The 18760-nt window shown below is 40.1% G+C and overlaps 3 protein-coding genes across 6 annotated transcripts; 1 reads left to right on the top strand and 2 right to left on the bottom strand.

The window, feature by feature from the left end:
• Nucleotides 1–111: 111 nt before the first annotated feature.
• On the bottom strand, nucleotides 112–5087 carry LOC116841485 (ribosomal protein S6 kinase beta-1-like). 3 transcript variants are annotated; one of them, XM_032809476.1, is made up of 4 exons: nucleotides 4782–5087; nucleotides 4530–4617; nucleotides 4420–4460; nucleotides 112–4340 (listed from the first exon to the last, which is right to left on the bottom strand). In XM_032809476.1, exons 2-4 carry the CDS (start codon nucleotides 4614–4616, stop codon nucleotides 3038–3040), a joined length of 1431 nt encoding a protein of 476 aa, XP_032665367.1. In that variant the 5' UTR covers nucleotide 4617; nucleotides 4782–5087; the 3' UTR covers nucleotides 112–3037. The 3 variants fall into 3 exon arrangements, with proteins under 3 accessions (XP_032665367.1, XP_032665366.1, XP_032665368.1); XM_032809475.1 differs by having other exon boundaries at nucleotides 4530–4702; nucleotides 4782–5081; XM_032809477.1 differs by lacking the exon at nucleotides 4782–5087 and adding an exon at nucleotides 4742–4760.
• A 1218-nt stretch (nucleotides 5088–6305) lies between these two features.
• LOC116841427 lies at nucleotides 6306–16262 on the top strand. The gene is made up of 10 exons (XM_032809322.1): nucleotides 6306–9593; nucleotides 13082–13190; nucleotides 13384–13656; nucleotides 14283–14442; nucleotides 14679–14874; nucleotides 15058–15306; nucleotides 15424–15569; nucleotides 15650–15729; nucleotides 15788–15946; nucleotides 16060–16262. Exons 1-10 carry the CDS (start codon nucleotides 7723–7725, stop codon nucleotides 16216–16218), a joined length of 3402 nt encoding a protein of 1133 aa, XP_032665213.1. The 5' UTR covers nucleotides 6306–7722; the 3' UTR covers nucleotides 16219–16262.
• LOC116841486 (protoheme IX farnesyltransferase, mitochondrial) lies at nucleotides 15588–18715 on the bottom strand. Of its 2 annotated transcripts, none has more exons than XM_032809479.1 (7): nucleotides 18552–18715; nucleotides 18316–18486; nucleotides 18034–18232; nucleotides 17596–17791; nucleotides 17340–17515; nucleotides 16811–17125; nucleotides 15588–16707 (listed from the first exon to the last, which is right to left on the bottom strand). In XM_032809479.1, the coding sequence occupies exons 2-7, from the start codon at nucleotides 18391–18393 to the stop codon at nucleotides 16487–16489; spliced, it is 1185 nt and encodes a 394-aa protein (XP_032665370.1). In that variant the 5' UTR covers nucleotides 18394–18486; nucleotides 18552–18715; the 3' UTR covers nucleotides 15588–16486. The 2 variants fall into 2 exon arrangements, with proteins under 2 accessions (XP_032665370.1, XP_032665369.1); XM_032809478.1 differs by having other exon boundaries at nucleotides 16811–17128; nucleotides 18552–18714.
• Nucleotides 18716–18760: the final 45 nt, after the last annotated feature.

Genomic DNA, 18760 nt, shown 5'->3' with positions numbered 1-18760 from the left:
TCGATATTGCGGTTTGTGCGCATACATATTAATCAAATTGATTGAATAAATTGCAGCATTTTATTCAATGACAATGAAATATATTCCTAATAACGACCCGTAATACAAACATTAATTCGCTGCGTAAGTTTTATTATAATATAGCATGCATCTTATATCATTTTTACAAATCAATGAAATGCGTTAATATATTATTATTATTATTGGTATTCTTATAATCGTATATAGCTTTAGTGCAACGTATACATGCCTTTCTCATCGAGATGATACATGGGACCATCGATAATATACGTATATTACAGATATTGGCCAGATCGTTAACTTGTAAGGCGCGCATCGCTTAAGTAGGTCTTAAAAAGTAATAATTTCTCTCACTCTATATTTCTGTTTCTATAACACGGTTAGCTAGTAACAATCCGTTTTTTTTTTTTTGCTTATACATTTTTTTATATATATTAACGTACGAATGTAAATTATATGTAATACTAGCCACCAGTCGGCTTTTGAACACTTGGGCACTTTGAAATCTGTTTGCGTGATCGTTTGCGTGATCGTTTCTTGCAAATGGATATCTTCTATATGTGATATGACACTATAACTTTGGGAAGTAGAATCCGGATTGGCAGTTATATATGTACAATTAATCCATCAGTTAATTACAATTTAGCAACGAGACTCGATGTATATAGATAAAAAGAGAATACACTCACTATATGTTATACGATTGAAAACATCTCATACTTCTCTACACTACCGAAAATGACATTAGCAGTCGTGATTATTCCTACGAGAGAAATGCCGCTCCATAAAATGCAACATACACTGTTGCTCTAAACACAATCGTCAGAATTAATTTTTCACTCTTACATACATATATATGATACAATAATCGTTCGCTTTTCTTCTTTTCGATTTTATTCCAGAATGGTTGTTTCACTCTGCTGCATAAACCAAACTACATTCAATGGAATTGATTGCTTAGTAATAGAGGAACGAGATAATCGGACTTACTCGCTCCTAACACTTACATTAGCACACCTGACGTCTCTCATCTTGTACGAGTGTGAATCCAAGTTATCGTAACATCCAAGGTACATCAAGCGTGTACTGGAATGTAATATTCACATCATAAGAATCGACGTCGCAAGAACCGAGCGTGTGTCTCTTACATAAGTATATACTTCGATATCTATTGCGTGGAAAGCAAAGAAAATTACTTAATGGAGATTAGAAGAGTACATTCTCGCGCTCGAAGTGCGCAGTGTTTCACTTAAAATAAACTGGTCGCAAACTGTCTCCGAGACATCGGAAATAAGAAGTTATTGCACAGAAAAGATAACAATGTCTCGATTTAATCAAGGAAAAGAAAAAAATCAAGAAACCTAATTCCACCTAATCGCGACTTTATTCTCGAAACAAAAATACTTCTCGCCGCGACATTCTCTTCGTCAAAAGTTATTCGTTTTTGAGTCGCACTTCCTTATAATTATTTCTTTACAAATTTGTGGATTCTAATATCTGTTTGAAGTATGCGTCATTTTATACGAAACCAAATTATACTATTAAAAATCGTCTAGTTTACTAGTCAACTACGCTATCATTGGCCATCTATGACCGTGATATATTCATACTACTGCGACGCGTAGCCATCGGATTTGAACTGCATCCTGCTCATAAGTGTTTCGTATTTAGAGCCTCCACGCAAGAACGTCCATAGCACTTTAAGTTACGTTTGACTGATTAAAGGAGCAAAAGCTCCGGATCAATTTCCGAAGAAGAAGAAAGAGTTACGTTGAGCGCTGGTCATAAACTGAAGTCTGCATATAACTTGAGTCAATGCACAAATAAATCGGAACGTAATAAAAAGCGATTTTGCATCAGGCACATTATCGTATATAAGTTTGTCAAATATTTTATAATAAAAAAATGAATAAAAATATTTAAGTTGTTAAATTAATATCTTATCAGATTAAATGTTTTTTTCTAATATTCTTATTATAAAATATTTGTTATACACTTCATACTACCTTATAAATAATAAAATATCTGCACACATCATGACCTTGTTACATTATGATTTTTTTTGTATGAACTTCTTTGATTTGACTTAAGCTTACTGCTGCATACAGATTTCAGTTTACAGTCATCACTTAATGCAACTTAAAGCGGTATGAACACTAAGCTTGTTTGAGTACTCTTAGTCTGTAAATATGACTTCAACCAAACTGATTAAATGAATGGATGGTTAAATAGGAAGGTTTCAACCGAGAGAGATTGCTGTTGAAAAAGAAATTGAGAGAGAGAAGTTCAAAATGTCAGTTGAAACTTTGCAGCTTAACCGTTAGTTTAACCAGAACTTGGTTGAAGTTATTCTAAGGTCTAAATTCACAACTTACTTTAATCAAAATCTAACCCATTAAAGGCTTATCCAGACAAACTTACACACTTACATTATTCATATGCACAAGTAAATTAACTAATCTAATGTGTAAAATGTGTCTAATATTAGAGGCATCCTTTTACTGTACGAATTATGGTTAGTTGATTTCTTTATGCATATGCAATATGTGATTATGCAAGTTTGTCTAAACGAGTCTTTAACGAGTTAAACTTCAGTTAAAATAAATTATAGAACCAGACTTGAACCAGAATTATAGAAATAGACTTGTGTCTGTCTTCTAAAGAATGTACTTGCTCTTAATCACCCACGTTTATTTACATAGCGACGAAACATATGCTATTCGCTTCCTCGCATCGCAAACGAGCGTAAGCCGTCCTGAAATTGTCAAAGGCCTAAGTAAGATCGCGTTCAGGCTGACGTCGCGATATCAAGGAAACCACCCAAACTTTTGCTGCTTTTTACTATACATGTTGAATCCTCTAAATACATCTGTTCGTCTACATCGGCACGAGCAATGAACGTGAACAGCGATTCGGCGAACAAACGTTTACAGGCAACTATACATATATATGTTTCTTTCATTCCTAGTTTGCATCGGAAAAGAAGCTAATGGTTTGCGCGCGACGCATCGCGGCACTATAAACGATTCGACAGTTGACCGAGATCCACCATCTCGGCGTCTTCCACGCTGTTGGGTCCCACGGGCATATGATGCCTGTGCTGTTGGAAGTCTAACGACGGGCGCAGATGAACGTCCAGCGCCGATCTCGGCGATGAAAAGCCGTGGAGACCGGTGGCTACGCCGAAACCTGTGCTCAACAGTCCCCTACGCGGGCTCCTGGCGTTCACGACCTTTGGCTGTGCGTACATTTCCTCCAAAACGCTCGGCGCTACATACGTGAAGCCCTGAAATATCATGTTCGCGGATTCACTGAGTGTACTTTCCACCGGCGAGTCGACCGGCACGGTAGCCGTGAACTGTTCGTCAAATTGAGAGGTGTCATCTGCGCTCTTCAGCGACGGCTTGAACGGCGGATCCAGCTTCCGCGCGATCACATCCTGCCAGTTGATGTGCTTGAAGAAGTTGTGGTTCTTGATCTGCTCGGCATCCTCGGGACCGGAGCCCAGTCTCTGCACGACTTGCCTCTTTAGCAGCTTCCGGATAAGATCCCTGGCGTCAGGCGTCAAGTATTGCGGAAGACTCAATTTCCCTCGTAAGATCTTCTCGATAGTTCTTCTTCGATCGTCACCGGTGAACGGCGGCATTCCTGTAAGCATGTCGAACATCAATGCACCTAGACTCCACCAATCCACAGCTTTACCGTGGCCGCTCCTGGTCAAAATCTCTGGAGCCATGTATTCTATCGTTCCACAAAATGTGTGCGTCACTGTGCCTTCCTGTATGTGTTCCTTGCAGAGACCAAAGTCTGTCAGTTTAACGTGGCCTTCACCATCTAGCAAAATGTTCTCTGGCTTCAAATCTCTATATATGATTCCTTGATTGTGAAGGTGTTGCAGTGCCAGTATAATTTCAGACAAATAGAAGCAGGCTGTATCCTCCAAGAAGATCCCTTCTCGATCAAGGTATGTGAAAAGTTCACCGCCACATAGGTACTCCAAGATCAAATATAATTTACCACCAGTTTGAAAAGCATACATAAGATTCACAATGAATGGATGCTTCACAGCCTCCAGGATGTTTCTCTCAGCTTTGGTGTGAGCAGTATCCTTCTGATTTCTTATAATTGATGCTTTGCGCAGTACTTTCATAGCAAAGATGCTGCCTTTGTCTTTTCCAGTGACTTTTCTCACTTGGAAGACCTTTCCATAACCACCTTCTCCCAGAATCTTACATAATTCAAAATCTTGTGGGCCAGCTTTGTCCTGGCCAGGATTTACATTCTGCTCTGACAATTGGACTCTCTCCAAATTTTCAGATCTGAAATATAATTATCATGTTTTTTTTAGTAAAATTAAAAGGAAGTTACTGTGAGATTGAAGATAAGCAAAATGCTTACTCTAATATAGCGCTTACAGTTGCAGCATGATTATATTCCTCCTAAGGGAAATCAATGCAGTGTTAAATATTACTGCTATAAATACAACTTATTATAGAGATATATTTTACCTCTCTGTGTTCAATCACATCGTCATCTGATTCATCTTGATTGGTAGCATCTCCATCATGCAATTCAATGTCGAATACCCCTGCCATTCTGAGTATACAATATTCTCATCAGAAAGTTCTCAATAGATTGAGAAATATACTCAAACAAGGTATTTTATTCCGGGTAACGTTGTCTTGAAAAGCAAAGTGAAATAAGTTCTGTGGATACATACGTATGCGTGGAAAATGACGAGCTGCTTGAAGGACACTCACCTTGAATTTCACAATCTAATGTACAACAAATCTCTCACGTTTATCAAATCTCTCGCGACTTTACGTAAAACTGAAGACTCAATCAGCGAGCTTTTGCTGCGATGCACATAATTGCAGGTACACGCATGAATCACAGTGAACCACGGTGAACCACAAAGTGATCTCCCATATGAGGTCCAATGAAGACCTTCCGAGTTATGTTCGAAATTCAGCCGATGTTTCGTATTTGACATTCGATCTTGGCTATCATCCCTTACTGCGATTGGTTGATACCGGGGACGTTCGAGAAGATAGAAAAATGCACCTACGCTTCGTGGAATTCGATGGCGCAATTCATAAGTTCATTGTGACTGTGTCGGTATCGCATAACGTTCTGCAATATCGACGAAATCTCGCGAATATATTAAATTAAGTTTGCAGATCGCGCCGCCACATTGCGCGGCGCGCAAGTGCACCTCCGTCTGCGAGTGGTGACGTATATTCGTATGTCGATGTTGATTCCTGCATTTTTGAACGTCTCACCGAACGAATAACTGCAAATACAGACGGATCAAATCGTGAGTAACGTGCAATAATGTGTTAGCCAGAAGTGAAGAATGTTGGCGCTTCGACCCGTCCCGTCTGCTGCTCGAGGAAATCGGATAACAGAAAGTGAGGTTAGTTTCTGGTTTCTTGCGATACATCTGTTCAATTCGAATATATATTTGATAAATAAGCATTTTTGTCGTCTTTACTGCTTTGTTGATATCATTAGGTATCAGCGACCACAATAACGATTGTGTGCCCCCGTCAAAAATAACAATTATCCTCGTTAGTATAAGGAAAAAGGTAGGAAGGTGGGGTTTTGTTTTGGGCAAAAAATTCAATATTAAATACAAGAATTGCATTTATACATGTTAGAAATATTAATAAATATATTTCTTATAATATATTCATAATCATTAGGAAAAAATAAGCTGTTCAAAGAGCATAAAGTTTTGTTTAATACAGTACAAAAGATAAGGTCTTGAAAAATGGGATGATATTATGAAATAGATGTGAAAATAAAAAAAGTATACTTTTTTTTTATTATAAGGTTGTTGTGACGTTAAGTCAACTTTGTTTATTGAATTCCTTTACATGTAAAAATTATAAGTTAAAAGTAAAAATAATAAATTTCTTGTGAAAATTAAGAAAATTAAGCTCTTGAAATTTTGAATTTAGTTAACTGCTGATTAAAAAAATGTTTAACTTTTTTCTAACTTTCAGAATATATATTTTTAAACGATAAGACTTTAGAATGTAAGATTTTTTAGATAGAAGAGAACAAAGGGAAAAAATTTTGTATGCGTATGTGCAATCAAAATTTTTATTTCATTATATTAAAACTTTATTTGATAAAATTTGTTTTTAAGCTATTAGTTTCCTTTAGATTAAGAATTCTAAAGATTTCTTTAGATTAAGTTTTCTTAAGATTAAATCAAACTTATAAACCAGAATTTTTATTTCAATATGTTAAAATTTTATTTTATAAAATTTGTTTCTAAGCTATTGGTTTTCTTTACATTAAGAATTCTAAAGATTTCTTTAGATTAAGTTTTCTTTAAGATTAAATCAAACTTATAAACGCAATCTTATATATCCCGATCATAAACTTAAAACCACAGGCCTAGAAGTTTCGTATGCCACTCTATCAGGATTAAATAAAAATCGCGTTGGCATATACTTTTCGATCAGCTGATCGGACCCGATTCTCGAGTTGCTCGATTATGTTTCGCTGAAGGTACAGGTTGCTCCCAGCTGGTTTCGATCGCGAATCTCGCGCGATGAGACAATGCGAAAGCCGCGATAAACGAGGCGTATTCGCGCACGCTCGCGCAGCAACTCGCCGCATGCGTCTTCGGGCAAGTCGCGCCCCTGAATTCGGTTTCCGCGGCAACCGCGACTTATCGATTCGCCCTAGGCGTCGCCGGTTGCGGACGTTCGGACTTCGAGCAGCACTTCGCGTCTCTTCGTCCGCGAGTCGCTTCGTGTGGAAGACGAGGTGTGACGGAATGACGAAGAATGACGCGCCCGAAATCACCTGCAGCCGTGCCGCGCGACGGAACGACAACAGGGAGAACGACTGGAGGGAAAGGCGTCAGGATTCGGACTCTGTTAGACGAAGGGCGAATTTCGGTCACGGACACGGAGACCTAATAACATCATCATCATAACGCCGATCCTCCTTCCCGAAGCAGGTCACCTTTTGCAAACTTTACTGTCGCAGTGAACCACACGTTCGGGCTAAACGATTGAGGATTATCGATAATTGGCGCAGAGACGCGCGGAGAATAAACTGAAAGTTCGTACGAAACAGAGAGAAAGAGAAGAAAAGAAAGCGAGAGATCGCGTCAGCGAAAGTGAACGATAAGCGACAAAGGACCATAGCTTCTTAAGATGATTGAAGAGCAAAGAGACATCCAAGTGGAAGACAAAGGAAAGAAAAGAAAAGGAGGGACAAGATTCAAAGAGTCCATTTGGAATTAACAGTTAACAACCACACACACAGAAGTAAGAGGATTTACAGAGTATAATTTCCAACGCTCCCCACGTTCGTGGAACAATGTTCAGAGATTTCCGACATATTAATTCCTTATTCACATTTTGCGAGCAAACAAGCGCGTACTCGTGCGTTCAAGAGAGAAATATATGTATGTATATGCGTGATTTGGGATGAAACTGTGACTATCTCTTAGTCATTATACGTGTACAATTGAACGGTACCTACTGATGAGAGTTCGACGGCTGTAATAAATTCTGACGGAAGTTCGCGCAAAGAACTCGAGGACCAGAACAAGAACGATCACAGGATCCAGGTCGGCCACGGATCCGATAGATCAGTATCGAGAGTACTGAGAAGGCACTTGGCAACTCAACAGGCCCGAAAACGCGAGGGAAGAGGAGGCAGAGACCACCGGGAATGCTAAGCAAGAGCCGTGCGGCGAATCGCGCGATTCACCGGTGCTGCTCCTTGCAGGAGACGCTGCACGTGCCGCCGGAGCACAGGCGATTCCGGCGCGTCAACGGCCTGCAGCTGCCGCTGCACCCGCAGCAGGTAGTCGGCTGGGTGCTGCTGGTGATCGTGATCTCCGGCACCTTCGCCGTGCTGACGACGCCGTCGTTGTTGTTGCCGGACCTCCGTCTCGTCCTCTCGTCCATATTCACCGCGTTGTTCCTGGTGCACGGGTTGGCCCATCTGACGGTGCTGCTGCTGGATCCGGCCGATCCGGAGGTGCGTGCACGGCCGGCCGGCGAGGTTGTGCCCGAATTCGACCGTAGCAGGCACCGGCACGTGATCGAGAACGGCCGGTGCCACCTGTGCAACATCACTACGCACGGCCGGCGCACCAAGCACTGCTCCATCTGCAACAAGTGTGTGCCGCGCTTCGACCACCACTGCAAGTGGCTGAACAATTGCATCGGCAGCCGTAACTATCCGGCCTTCCTGGCCTGCCTGGTATCGACGCTCGTGGCCGCGCTCGCGGTCGCCGGGCTTGCTCTGTGCGAGCTGGTGCTGGTTAATGCGCGCGTCGTCGAGTGGGGAGGTGATAGCAGCGGCAACGGCACGATGAACAACGCCACGGCGTCGTCGTTGCCAGTGCCTGGCGCCGGCTCGCTCGTCCTCGTCACCGTTATCGGCGTCCTCTCGGCGATCGCCGCGGTTCTCCTCATACACCTGTGCTTTTTCCACGGCTATATCGCCTGCCTCGGCCTTACCACGTATGAATACGTGCGCAGCAAGCGGGAAAAGAGCAGTGACGCCGCCATCACCGCCGGCTCCAGGACGACGTCGTTCCCCGGGCCTTGCGGCGCGCTCCACTGCGCCGCCGACGACCGAGACGTCGATGTGACGGCTACGCGGGGTCTCTATCGTTTCTGCGAGAACGGCTCCATGTTCCGGGACAGTGCCACCGCGGCTACGACAGACGTGTTCGTGTGCTCCACGCATGAGGAACGCGATGTCGAGACGACGAACGCCGGTAAAGACGCCCGTTCGAGATTGTCCGCCACGAGGAGCAACCGGAATTTTCGCCTCTGCTTCTCATATGATTCGCGCACCACCGAGACCTCCATTGAGGTCTCCTCGCAGACGACGGCAGAGTTAAGAAACCATGCGGAGTCTCCGGACGCGAAATCCTCCACACCCTCGCCGGTGTCTTGCTGCTTCTCCATCATGAATCCCGAGAACGGCAGGCACGAGAAGAACGCCAGCCGGAAGCGTCGCACTGGCGACCATCCGGAGGCCGCGAAGCGCTCCTGCGGCACGATGAGGAGGATACAGACGTTCCTGCAGGCCCGTTGGAGGAAAGGCTCGTCGAGACAGAGATCGACGACCTCGACGGTCGCCCGGCCCTGCGGCAACAAGGTGATCCCGGTGGCGAACAGCCCCCTGGACGTCGCGCCCGCGATCGAGGAGCACGTTGTCAGCTCGACGTCGCCGTCGCCGCCGACGACGGAGCTAACGTCACTGCCGGACCCACGTCCGCCCACGAGGCTACCCGCCTTGGATCTTCCGCCACGTGTCATTCACAAGATCAGAGTGCCTCCGAGCGCCGGGGATATCTCCGTCCTAGGCCCGTTGCCGCCTGTGGCGTCGATGCCGAAGCGCACTCAGGCGCACCTCCGCACCCGTCGGAACACCTTCTCCAGGAAAAGGCCGCGCTTCAAAATCGGCTCGCACATCACGCAGACTGCCCAACTGTCGCCGATACCGGAATCGGAGTTCTCCAAGCCCGCCACGCCCAGGTCGCCGTCGCGCTCGGGTCACTTCGCCTTCCCACCGTTACGCGAGTAACGTTCCCAGGCGCTGTGCCGACTCAGGTGTTGCTTTAAGAACATAAGGCCGCCCACACCCGCCGAAATCCTAAGATCCGCGGTATACAGGATGTGTCTCGTCTGTGTACTTCAATGAAATAGATCAAAATCTATCGAAATTTTCAATAACGCTTGGCACTTCGTCAACGCTCGTATGTGGCATCTTCAAAGTCTGTTGATAGTCGTTGCTTGAAACTTGCTTCAGCTAAGATATTCAGATTTCAATTTAGAATTAGATGTGACCTTCGTCGCTGAATCGCAATCACAGGTCAATGTCGCATATATGATTCGGATAAAAAGAATTCAAGTCTATCTCTAAATTCAGATCTGAGTATTTCAGGTGAGACAACGATTATTAATACGAGTCTAAGGCTGTTATTCATAATCGGTTCTTATATTTAAGATCGTCTTAAGTTCATCTTCAGATATTGTACGGATCATTTTATTGGCTATCGAATTTCTGAAGGTAAACTTAAAACGGTCTTAAATATAAGATCTGACTATGAATAACGGCCTAAGATCTGTATTAATAGTCATTACTTGAAACTTGTTTCAAGTGAGATATATATATCAGGTGTAGAAGTATGAAACCGGAATTTTTTTATACAAATAAGACGTCTGTTGTTCGAAAGTGATAAATAATACTTTATTCAAAATAATTTCCACTGTTTTGAACACATTTTTCCCACCTCTCTGGCAGTTTATGAATGCCGTGCCAAAAAAACTTTTCATCTTTTGAAGCGAACCAGTTATCTAGCCATTTTTCCACATTTTCATACGAATCGAAGCGTTGGTTAGCGAGAGCGTGTCCTAGCGATGCGAACAGGTGATAATCGGACGGAGCCAAGTCTGGAGAATAAGCCGCATGCGGTAGTAATTCCCAACTGAACGACTCGATCGTTTCCTTGACCCGTTTTGCTGTATGTGATGGGGCATTATCATGGAGCAAAATGACATTGTGTTGCCTTTTTGCATATTCTGGTCGTTTTTTAGTCAATGTTCGATTTAAATCGATCATTTGTTGTTGGTAGCGATTAGTATTGACGGTTTGACCAGGTTTCAGCAGTTCATAGTTCATAGTTCATAGTTCATAGTTCTTCGTTCCTCACGTCAAAATCACCACTTTTGAATTTTTTAAACCACTCGAAACACTGAGATTTACCAAGAGCATATTCACCGTAAGCTTCGACAAGCATTCGATGTGATTCTGCAGCAGTTTTCTTTAAATGATAACAGAAAATCAATGCTGTCCGCAAATCATAGTTAGTAGGCTCGAAACGTGACATGTTTAAGGTTATACAAAAATATACTAGAGAATGAAAGTTGGGGTTATGTTTGTTGACAATATTCGTCAGCTGTTAGGAGAATATAATAGCGCGGCAGTAGCGGTCTTACGGTCACTAAACTGAACGCTGGCACCATTTATAGGGGAATTCCGGTTTCATACTTCTACACCTGGTATATATATAATTTACGAATCAAAATCGTCCAGTATGTCTCAGGCATATAATGTAACGTATACTTTTTATATACTTTCTATATTAATCCTAGAACTTTAATATGAATAAAATTTACTCAGAATAACTTTTTAAACGTTATTGTTCTTATGAGAGCATATATTTTGCGTTTCATTAAAATTTCTTGCAACTTCATTGAATCGCAAAAACATTAATAGTTTCATATTTCTCGATATTTTCTACGCCGAATATGTAATTTTAATTAGTTTTCTGGAAGTTACGAGCAAATAAAAATGCGCTGAGTAGAACTTACCTATGCTTAAGATTAACGTAATTTTTCGGTACTTAGAGTTCTAGAATTAATAGTTGTTACTTGAAACTTGTCTCAGATGAGATATTTAGATTTTAATTTAGAGTTAGATGTGAGTTTATTGGCTAAATCGTGATTATAAATGTAATGTCGTGTATATTACATTCGTGTATATTAATTAAATAAAAAACTCAAATCTAACTCTAAATATCTATACTTAATGTGATTGAAAAACATAAATCTAACTCTGACTTCAGATCTTAGTATTTCACTTGAAATGAGTTTCAAGTAGGATTGTAGACTTCAAGTCTACGCAGATTATTTATGCATTTTCTATAATGTATATACGGTCGTTTTTCACGTAGACAATGTAAATTATGTAAAATATTGCAAATTATATTAAAATATACAAAAAAAGAATAATTAAATTATGAAACAATTATATACTGTATCTGTTTTGAATATTAATTATAAATATAATGATTAAAAAATATAAATTGCGTGAAATTTTTTCACTTAATTATATGACGGAATGATAGATTTAACTCTCTGTATATAAAAATGCAACCAAAGAATTCTGTAGATTTTAATTTGTTTAAGAAACAAACGTCTATAAATTTATGTTAGGAGATTCTAAAGATTAAATAAAAATATGAACTTAATCAATTTTTAAACAAACTGTATGTTGTTTAAACATTCATGGTTTACTTATTATCTACACAAATGACATCTCATCAAGAGACGTTTCGCGTCAAGTGAACGCGCAAAACGAGGAACGGGCGTGAGGCCGACTGCGTATATATAGTTTACGTCGTCTAATCTAGTATCATAATTCATGTGTAATCACTCAACTCTGGTTCAAATGAAGTCTGTTAATTTTTTGACGATCCTTAGAATTATATTTGAATTTTTTATTTGAATCATATAATATATGTGACACAGAATTGCAAGTAATTATTTTTTAAATTAACTTTTGTGTTTAATTGATGGTTAATATGAACCAATTCAATTGAAGATGGTTTAATTGACAATTGATTTCAACAAATTCAATCGAAAACTGTTCGATTGACAATTAGTTTCAACGAATTTAGTTAAAAATTGTTCAATTGACGACTGATATGAGCGAAGAGAATTGAAAGGAATTTATAATTAAATTCGTTGAAATTAATCGTCAATCATACATTCTTTGGTTAATTTTGCTCAAATAAATCATTAATTAATTGAATTGAAACATTTGTTTAAATCAATTGTTAAATTGAAGAAAATTTAATTATATTTTCATAATTCCGATGCGACATTATACATTTGCAATCGCGGTTCAATCGAAAAACCCACATCTAACTCCAAATAAAAATCTGAGTGTATCTCATCTGAAGCAAGTTTCAAATAACGACGACTTGTAGGATTTCAAAAGCACACATTAAATTACACGTTTGGGACGTGCTGGGCGTTTTTGGCTCGTCAATAGTGGAACGTCTGGGCGACGTTATTCCCAGGCAAACGGATAAGCGGAAATTGGCTCGAAGATATTCGTCGAGATAAATGCTCTTGTAATTTTGCGCAGCGAAAATCTTGTAATTTTGCGCACGATATCTCATATATCGACGATCTAACTGTACGGTTCTACTCTATCGCGTAATCGAGAAAGCGATTCTTTCATCGGAAGTATATCGACTGATATACATATGCATATCTAGCGAAGCGGCTATATTACACAGCGGCGAAGACACGTTTATGGAACGTCTAAAGAACACGGGGACTGGCCGCTTTAACGATTGGCAAGAAGACGGTACCAAGCCGTACGATGTGGCCGTCCCAAGTCGCGCGACACACAGTGCAATTGGTGTCGCTTGAGCGGGTAGTGCCTGGAAGTAACATTATTGCGCTGTGACACGCGATACATTTCCTCGACAAAGGCTTCTTTACACACATGAATAAATTAAGTAGTGTCTCATAGCCGCGTATGAGAGTAACGACGTTCAACTTTGTGTTTGCGCAGATAATGTCAGAGACCATGTCCGAGTCACCCTACGTGCTGCAGGACGTTACCGTGCAGGAGAAGACCAACGTTTGGCAGAACCTGGGCTCACCGCGCTGCATAGTCGCGCCGATGGTAGACGCGAGCGAGCTGGCGTGGAGATTGCTCAGCAGGCGACACGGCGCTGAGCTCTGCTACACGCCGATGCTGCACTCCTCCGTGTTCTGCCGGGACCCGAAGTACAGACGTGAGGCTCTCGCTAGCACCAGCGAGGATCGTCCGTTGGTCGTACAGGTATGGCTTTGCGCCGAAATTTTCTGTAATATCATAAAAAGATCTTTGCATGTGCTTTTTTCCTCATACGAGTAACTATTTAATCAATCAAATAATCGTAAGGCTTTTTCAGATTTAAATTAAAAATATAATTTAAAAATAAAAATTAAGTAAATGATCGTCTTATTTTTTATTTAATTATTAAATATATTATTTTTATATATTTTTTATATTAATATATTATATATGTTACACAAACACACACACACACACATATATATATTTATATATATATTTATATATTATATATTAAATTATATAAATATATATAATAGTACAAATTATATACAAATCAATTACAAATTTTATAATTTAAATAAAAAATATAGGAAAGAGGATTAAGAGAGAGAGAGCTAAACACAGGTTTAGCAGTGCAAGTACAATATCATTCCGATATTATTATATTGCATTTGTATGCGAGCGTGTATAGTATATTATAAATATATATAAATTAGATCTGCAATTGACTTTTATCATCCTTTTATCTACATTTTGAACTATTTTCAATGTAGGAGAATACGCCAGAGGACGATATTGCTGAGAGAGACAAAATTTACCTTATGCACAAGCGATGTATTGTTTTTCAGTTTTGTGGCAGTGATCCGGAAGTGCTATTGGAAGCTGCACGCTTGGCCGAACCGTATTGCGACGCGGTGGACATCAATATCGGTTGCCCACAGGCGATTGCGAAGCGTGGACGTTACGGGGCTTTCTTGCAGGACGACTGGGATTTATTACAGAGAATCGGTATGCTTTCATCTGCTTTCATCGAAGAGTTCTGCGCAAAAACACGTTGAGCCATTCATCCTTAAAGAAGCAATCGTTGTATCTCAGCCTTAAAATACGCAGAGATTCTTAATCGATAATGAAGTTATTCTGCAATTATGAATCTCGCATGGCTTAATGCGTTATCATCGCCAGCACTTCGTTTTGATTTCCTAATGCTGTAAAACAATGACACAATAAATTAATTTCCCGCACAGTATCTACCTTGAAGCATGGACTACGCGTACCTGTCACGTGCAAATTACGAGTGTTTCCAGAAATAAGTCGTACCGTAGAATACGCCTGTATGTTGGAGAATGCAGGTGCTAGCTTGCTTACCGTCCACGGACGTACGAGGGAGCAAAAGGGTCCTTTGACTGGATTGGCATCTTGGGAGCACATTAAAGCCGTCAGGTGAGTATTCGTTCTTATTTTCATTCGATGTGGCTGATGTTAAGTAAACAGGAAAAATTCGATTCTCTTCCTATGACTTTAATAATTATTATTATCGTTTTATTTATACGATGAAAACTACCAAGTTTGCAAGCTGCAAAAGTATAATTATCAAGCGATTGATTTGTCATTTTGTTATATTAGGGACGCTGTGGAAATACCTGTGATTGCCAACGGTAACATACAGTGTATGCAAGACTTGCAACGGTGCATCGAAGAAACCCGAGTGCAGGGTGTGATGTCTGCGGAGGGAAATCTTTACAATCCATACATATTCGAGTCTCGTTACCCCGCTTGTTGGGAGCCTGCTCTGGAGTATTTGGACCTCGTGGAGCAACATCCGGCGCCGGCCTCGTACGTCCGCGGTCACCTATTCAAACTGTTTCATCACGTGTACGTATATCAAATTCCGATCGTAGTAGACGGCAAAACGATCGCAATTCCAATGGAAGCAGTCGTGACTTTTCAAGTTCCACTCGTGCGCGCGGCATTCTTTTAACTAGAGAGTAGACTTTGTTTAGCAGAAAATCAAGAGGAAAGAGAGAACCTGGCCACGAACTCTACTATGGAGGCCTTCAGGACTGTTGCGTATGCCTTGAGGGATCGTTATCTGCCGTATCATGAGGGGCGTTTGATGTGGCGGAAAGAACAAACCGGTAATGAAACTTGACGTCTGAAGAAATATTATCCGCGTTTATTCCATTCGTATGTACAATATGTCCTGTGAAACTTGCAGATTATAATTTGGTGTTACCACCGTGGCTGTGTCAACCTTATGTGCGTGAGCCGCCGCAAGAGCATATGCATAAATTACAGGTAAATCATTCTACCGACGGCGAGAGATACATTAGTTTGAGAATGAAAATTTTTTCAGGAAGGCGCACCTCAGAAAAGGAAATATCAGGATGAGGATGGAAACGAAATATCGCGAAAACGCTCGAAGAAGCTTAAGCGAATAGCACGACGGCCGAATAGAACGACCTCGGCTCCTAAAAGAAGTTCAGACCGATGCCACGATTGTCCGAATCCTCTGGTCCGTTGAGTTATATCTTCTCATAACTTTTCTTATTTATTAATAAAAATCGTCAATATCTTTTCAAATAACGTAGCATTTTAGAGATTATAATGCATGGTTTCAAATTGCAGGGTTTTAAATGCGAATATAAATTATGTCGGCAATGCTGTAGGACCAAATGCTATGTAGAAAATCTAGACTGTGTCGGGCACAGAAATCTAACCAAAACCAGGAGACAGATAGCGAAAGACTTTGAGGCGAAGCGCAAGGAAATCCAAAACGTGATATGACGTTATGTTAAAATATTTTAAATAAAACTGTACATAATATTTTAGAACTTTTGTCTCTCACTTCGTATCTTTGGCGTCAAATAAGAACATCTGACACTAATTTATTGACTATATAAATATTTGATCTAACGCATAATTAGATCCACAGGTTTTGTATTGTATTTTACAAAATTCTCTAACACGAGATAACGTAAAAATCTCATAACTTTTGAGTCTAACGAGATTTTTACATTCATTTGTACTATCAAGTCCAACAGCAAACCTATGATTACACGGATGAAGTTGCCGGAGCGATAGCGGTCAAAACTGTCACTAAATCCTTTCTCGTCGATTCGTTATGAGACACAATTTTGTCCTCGTGTTTTTTCGTAATACTCCAATATTTCTTACTTGTGAGCATCAACATCATCAACAGAGGTAGATGGAGCAGTGAAAATCGGAATAATTTTCTAGAATTAGCGCTGTCCGAGTGATTATTGAATTTCCAAGCTAAAATGACCAATGAACATTACTTAAACACCGAAAAAATATTGAGAATCTTGACAAGTGTACGATTATTTTCAGCGATTAATTTCAATATCGCTTGTTTTACCTAGATAAAGGAAGTACGCGTTGAGTGGTGTCGAAGCTAATGCAAACCACCAATTCGTCACGTCCAATACAGGTGCTAAGTAACACAGACCCGTCAGAGCCACGGTGTACCTCACAGTAGTTTTACGACATAAATTTGGATTTGTAACGGCCATCATTCGATAACCAGCGCGTGAATAGTCCGGTCTTAAATTCCACGACAAAGCGTTGAAGTGTGGAAATTGCCACGCATATAAAATACCGGACATAATCCAAGCACCTGGCATCAAGATACTACCGGTGCAACCCGCCCAGCCCATAAGCGGAGGTATAGCTCCTACTATAATGGAAAAAGAAAATTTATATGTAGTTGCCATTAACATGCTCACTACTAATGTCATATGCGTGTGATAGTAATAACTTTTTCTATATCCACAAACTAAATCTATTCTATACAATTAGATGAAAACAAATACAACATAGTTTATGGGAAAAATCCCTTAAATAAACTTTAATAATAAATGTATTGATATTATGGAAAGTGTACTCACCAACAGAGCCAACCCAGGTATTGGCAATACTAATACGTTTCATAGGGGTGTAAATGAGCGTGTATAAAACAAGATTAATAGCACCCAATGTTGCTGTCACACCGTTCACTTGACAGTAAAGTACAGATAATCCAACGATACCAGAAACAGCTGCAAATGCTACTGCTTGAACGGATCTGATACAACATATTCAATTGCCACATTATTTATTAGAAATCTTATCTTTAAAGTAAAAAAATGTCTAAAAAGAACTTACGTCAGATGGCCACGTACTAATACACGATTTTTTGTTCGTGACATTTGTGCATCAAAAGGAACCTCAAAAAATTGATTAATTGCATTTGCTGCAGCAGAGACTAAGCCTGTGCCAAGAGAACACATGGTAAATGTATAAATATCAAATGGTGCAGGAGCCAATGCATATCCAGCCATAGTTGTGGTTACGACAAGAGCTACAATAAAAAAAAATCAATTTAATAATAGGAAGCTAAATCCTTAAATTACGATAATAAATCTTTAGATAACTAATATTTAGATAATGACAATCAAGTTGACGATCAGTGTATAATGATTAAATATCTAGAAATCTCTAGAAAGTATATGTTAATTAGAAAATTAAAAGAGAAGCCTTTCTATTTTTGCTCCTAGCTAATTGTAACAGATTGGTACATCCAATAATGTATAATATACTTACATGTTAATCTAATCTTTGACAACTTAAGATAATGCTCATGAAGTTTAGTGTAATCAACTGTTATAGGTGACCATTCTGGCACTTGTACTTGACATGGATCTTTCTTGATTTTATGTACAACAGTTTTGTCAACAGGAAATGGAATTGGTTCTTCCATATATGCAGCTTTTGTTGACTTGAGTCTCTGAGAGCCAGAGCACTAGAATTAAAGTTTCTTTAGAAAACACAAGCAAAGAGAACATAAGTAAGTTTTGTAAATTTGTCTGAATATTGTATATGCACCATAGCAACAGAATATCTTGACGTAAAGCTGCATGATATGTGTCGACAAATTTTCCATGATTGAACACCTAATAACATGATAGCTCTTAAACACTAATCAGCTGTTCCTTAATCCCATTGAGAATTAAAGTAAAGAACAAGTGCAGAGGGATAATCCGACCTAATCATAATCTAAAACATACAAGTATTATTACGTTTTTATTTGTTATGTAATTCGTAACAGTTACCCTAAGTACCTTCGACAAAATCAACGAAGACAGGAGGAATGATCAACGAGACACAATCGCGCTATAACCTATCTTTTCAGTGGCGCGCGCATGCCGCTTATCGTCGCGTCTGAAGTTAGACACTTCGAGAAGGCTCACTGTTGGATGGCTGAATTTTGAATATTTCTTTTTTACGTTTACACGAACAGCGTTGTTGAAAACGAAGCTTCACGAGACCA

This window comes from Odontomachus brunneus, unplaced genomic scaffold, assembly GCF_010583005.1.
Source record: "Odontomachus brunneus isolate Ranch 3 - 2012 unplaced genomic scaffold, Obru_v1 Obru_scaffold_015, whole genome shotgun sequence".
In the NCBI taxonomy this organism is placed as follows: Eukaryota; Metazoa; Arthropoda; class Insecta; order Hymenoptera; family Formicidae; genus Odontomachus; species Odontomachus brunneus.
Note: the sequence above shows the minus strand (reverse complement) of the source record. Positions and strands in the feature narration are given on the sequence as shown.

What these genes read in the sequence shown, in the direction of transcription:
- LOC116841485 (XM_032809476.1), bottom strand. Translation starts at nt 4,616, where the DNA reads ATGGCAGGGGTATTCGACATTGAATTGCATGATGGAGATGCTACCAAT. An exon ending in ATGTGATTGAACACAGAGAG is followed by an intron (nt 4,461 to 4,529) that starts GTAAAATATATC and finishes GATTTCCCTTAG; the next exon opens with GAGGAATATAATCATGCTGC. An exon ending in ACTGTAAGCGCTATATTAGA is followed by an intron (nt 4,341 to 4,419) that starts GTAAGCATTTTG and finishes ATTATATTTCAG; the next exon opens with ATCTGAAAATTTGGAGAGAG.
- LOC116841427 (XM_032809322.1), top strand. Translation starts at nt 7,723, where the DNA reads ATGCTAAGCAAGAGCCGTGCGGCGAATCGCGCGATTCACCGGTGCTGC. An exon ending in ACGGTACCAAGCCGTACGAT is followed by an intron (nt 13,191 to 13,383) that starts GTGGCCGTCCCA and finishes GTGTTTGCGCAG; the next exon opens with ATAATGTCAGAGACCATGTC. An exon ending in ACGATTGTCCGAATCCTCTG is followed by an intron (nt 15,947 to 16,059) that starts GTCCGTTGAGTT and finishes TTCAAATTGCAG; the next exon opens with GGTTTTAAATGCGAATATAA.
- LOC116841486 (XM_032809478.1), bottom strand. Translation starts at nt 18,393, where the DNA reads ATGTTATTAGGTGTTCAATCATGGAAAATTTGTCGACACATATCATGC. An exon ending in GTCAAAGATTAGATTAACAT is followed by an intron (nt 17,792 to 18,033) that starts GTAAGTATATTA and finishes TTTTTATTGTAG; the next exon opens with CTCTTGTCGTAACCACAACT. An exon ending in TACCTGGGTTGGCTCTGTTG is followed by an intron (nt 17,129 to 17,339) that starts GTGAGTACACTT and finishes TTTCCATTATAG; the next exon opens with TAGGAGCTATACCTCCGCTT.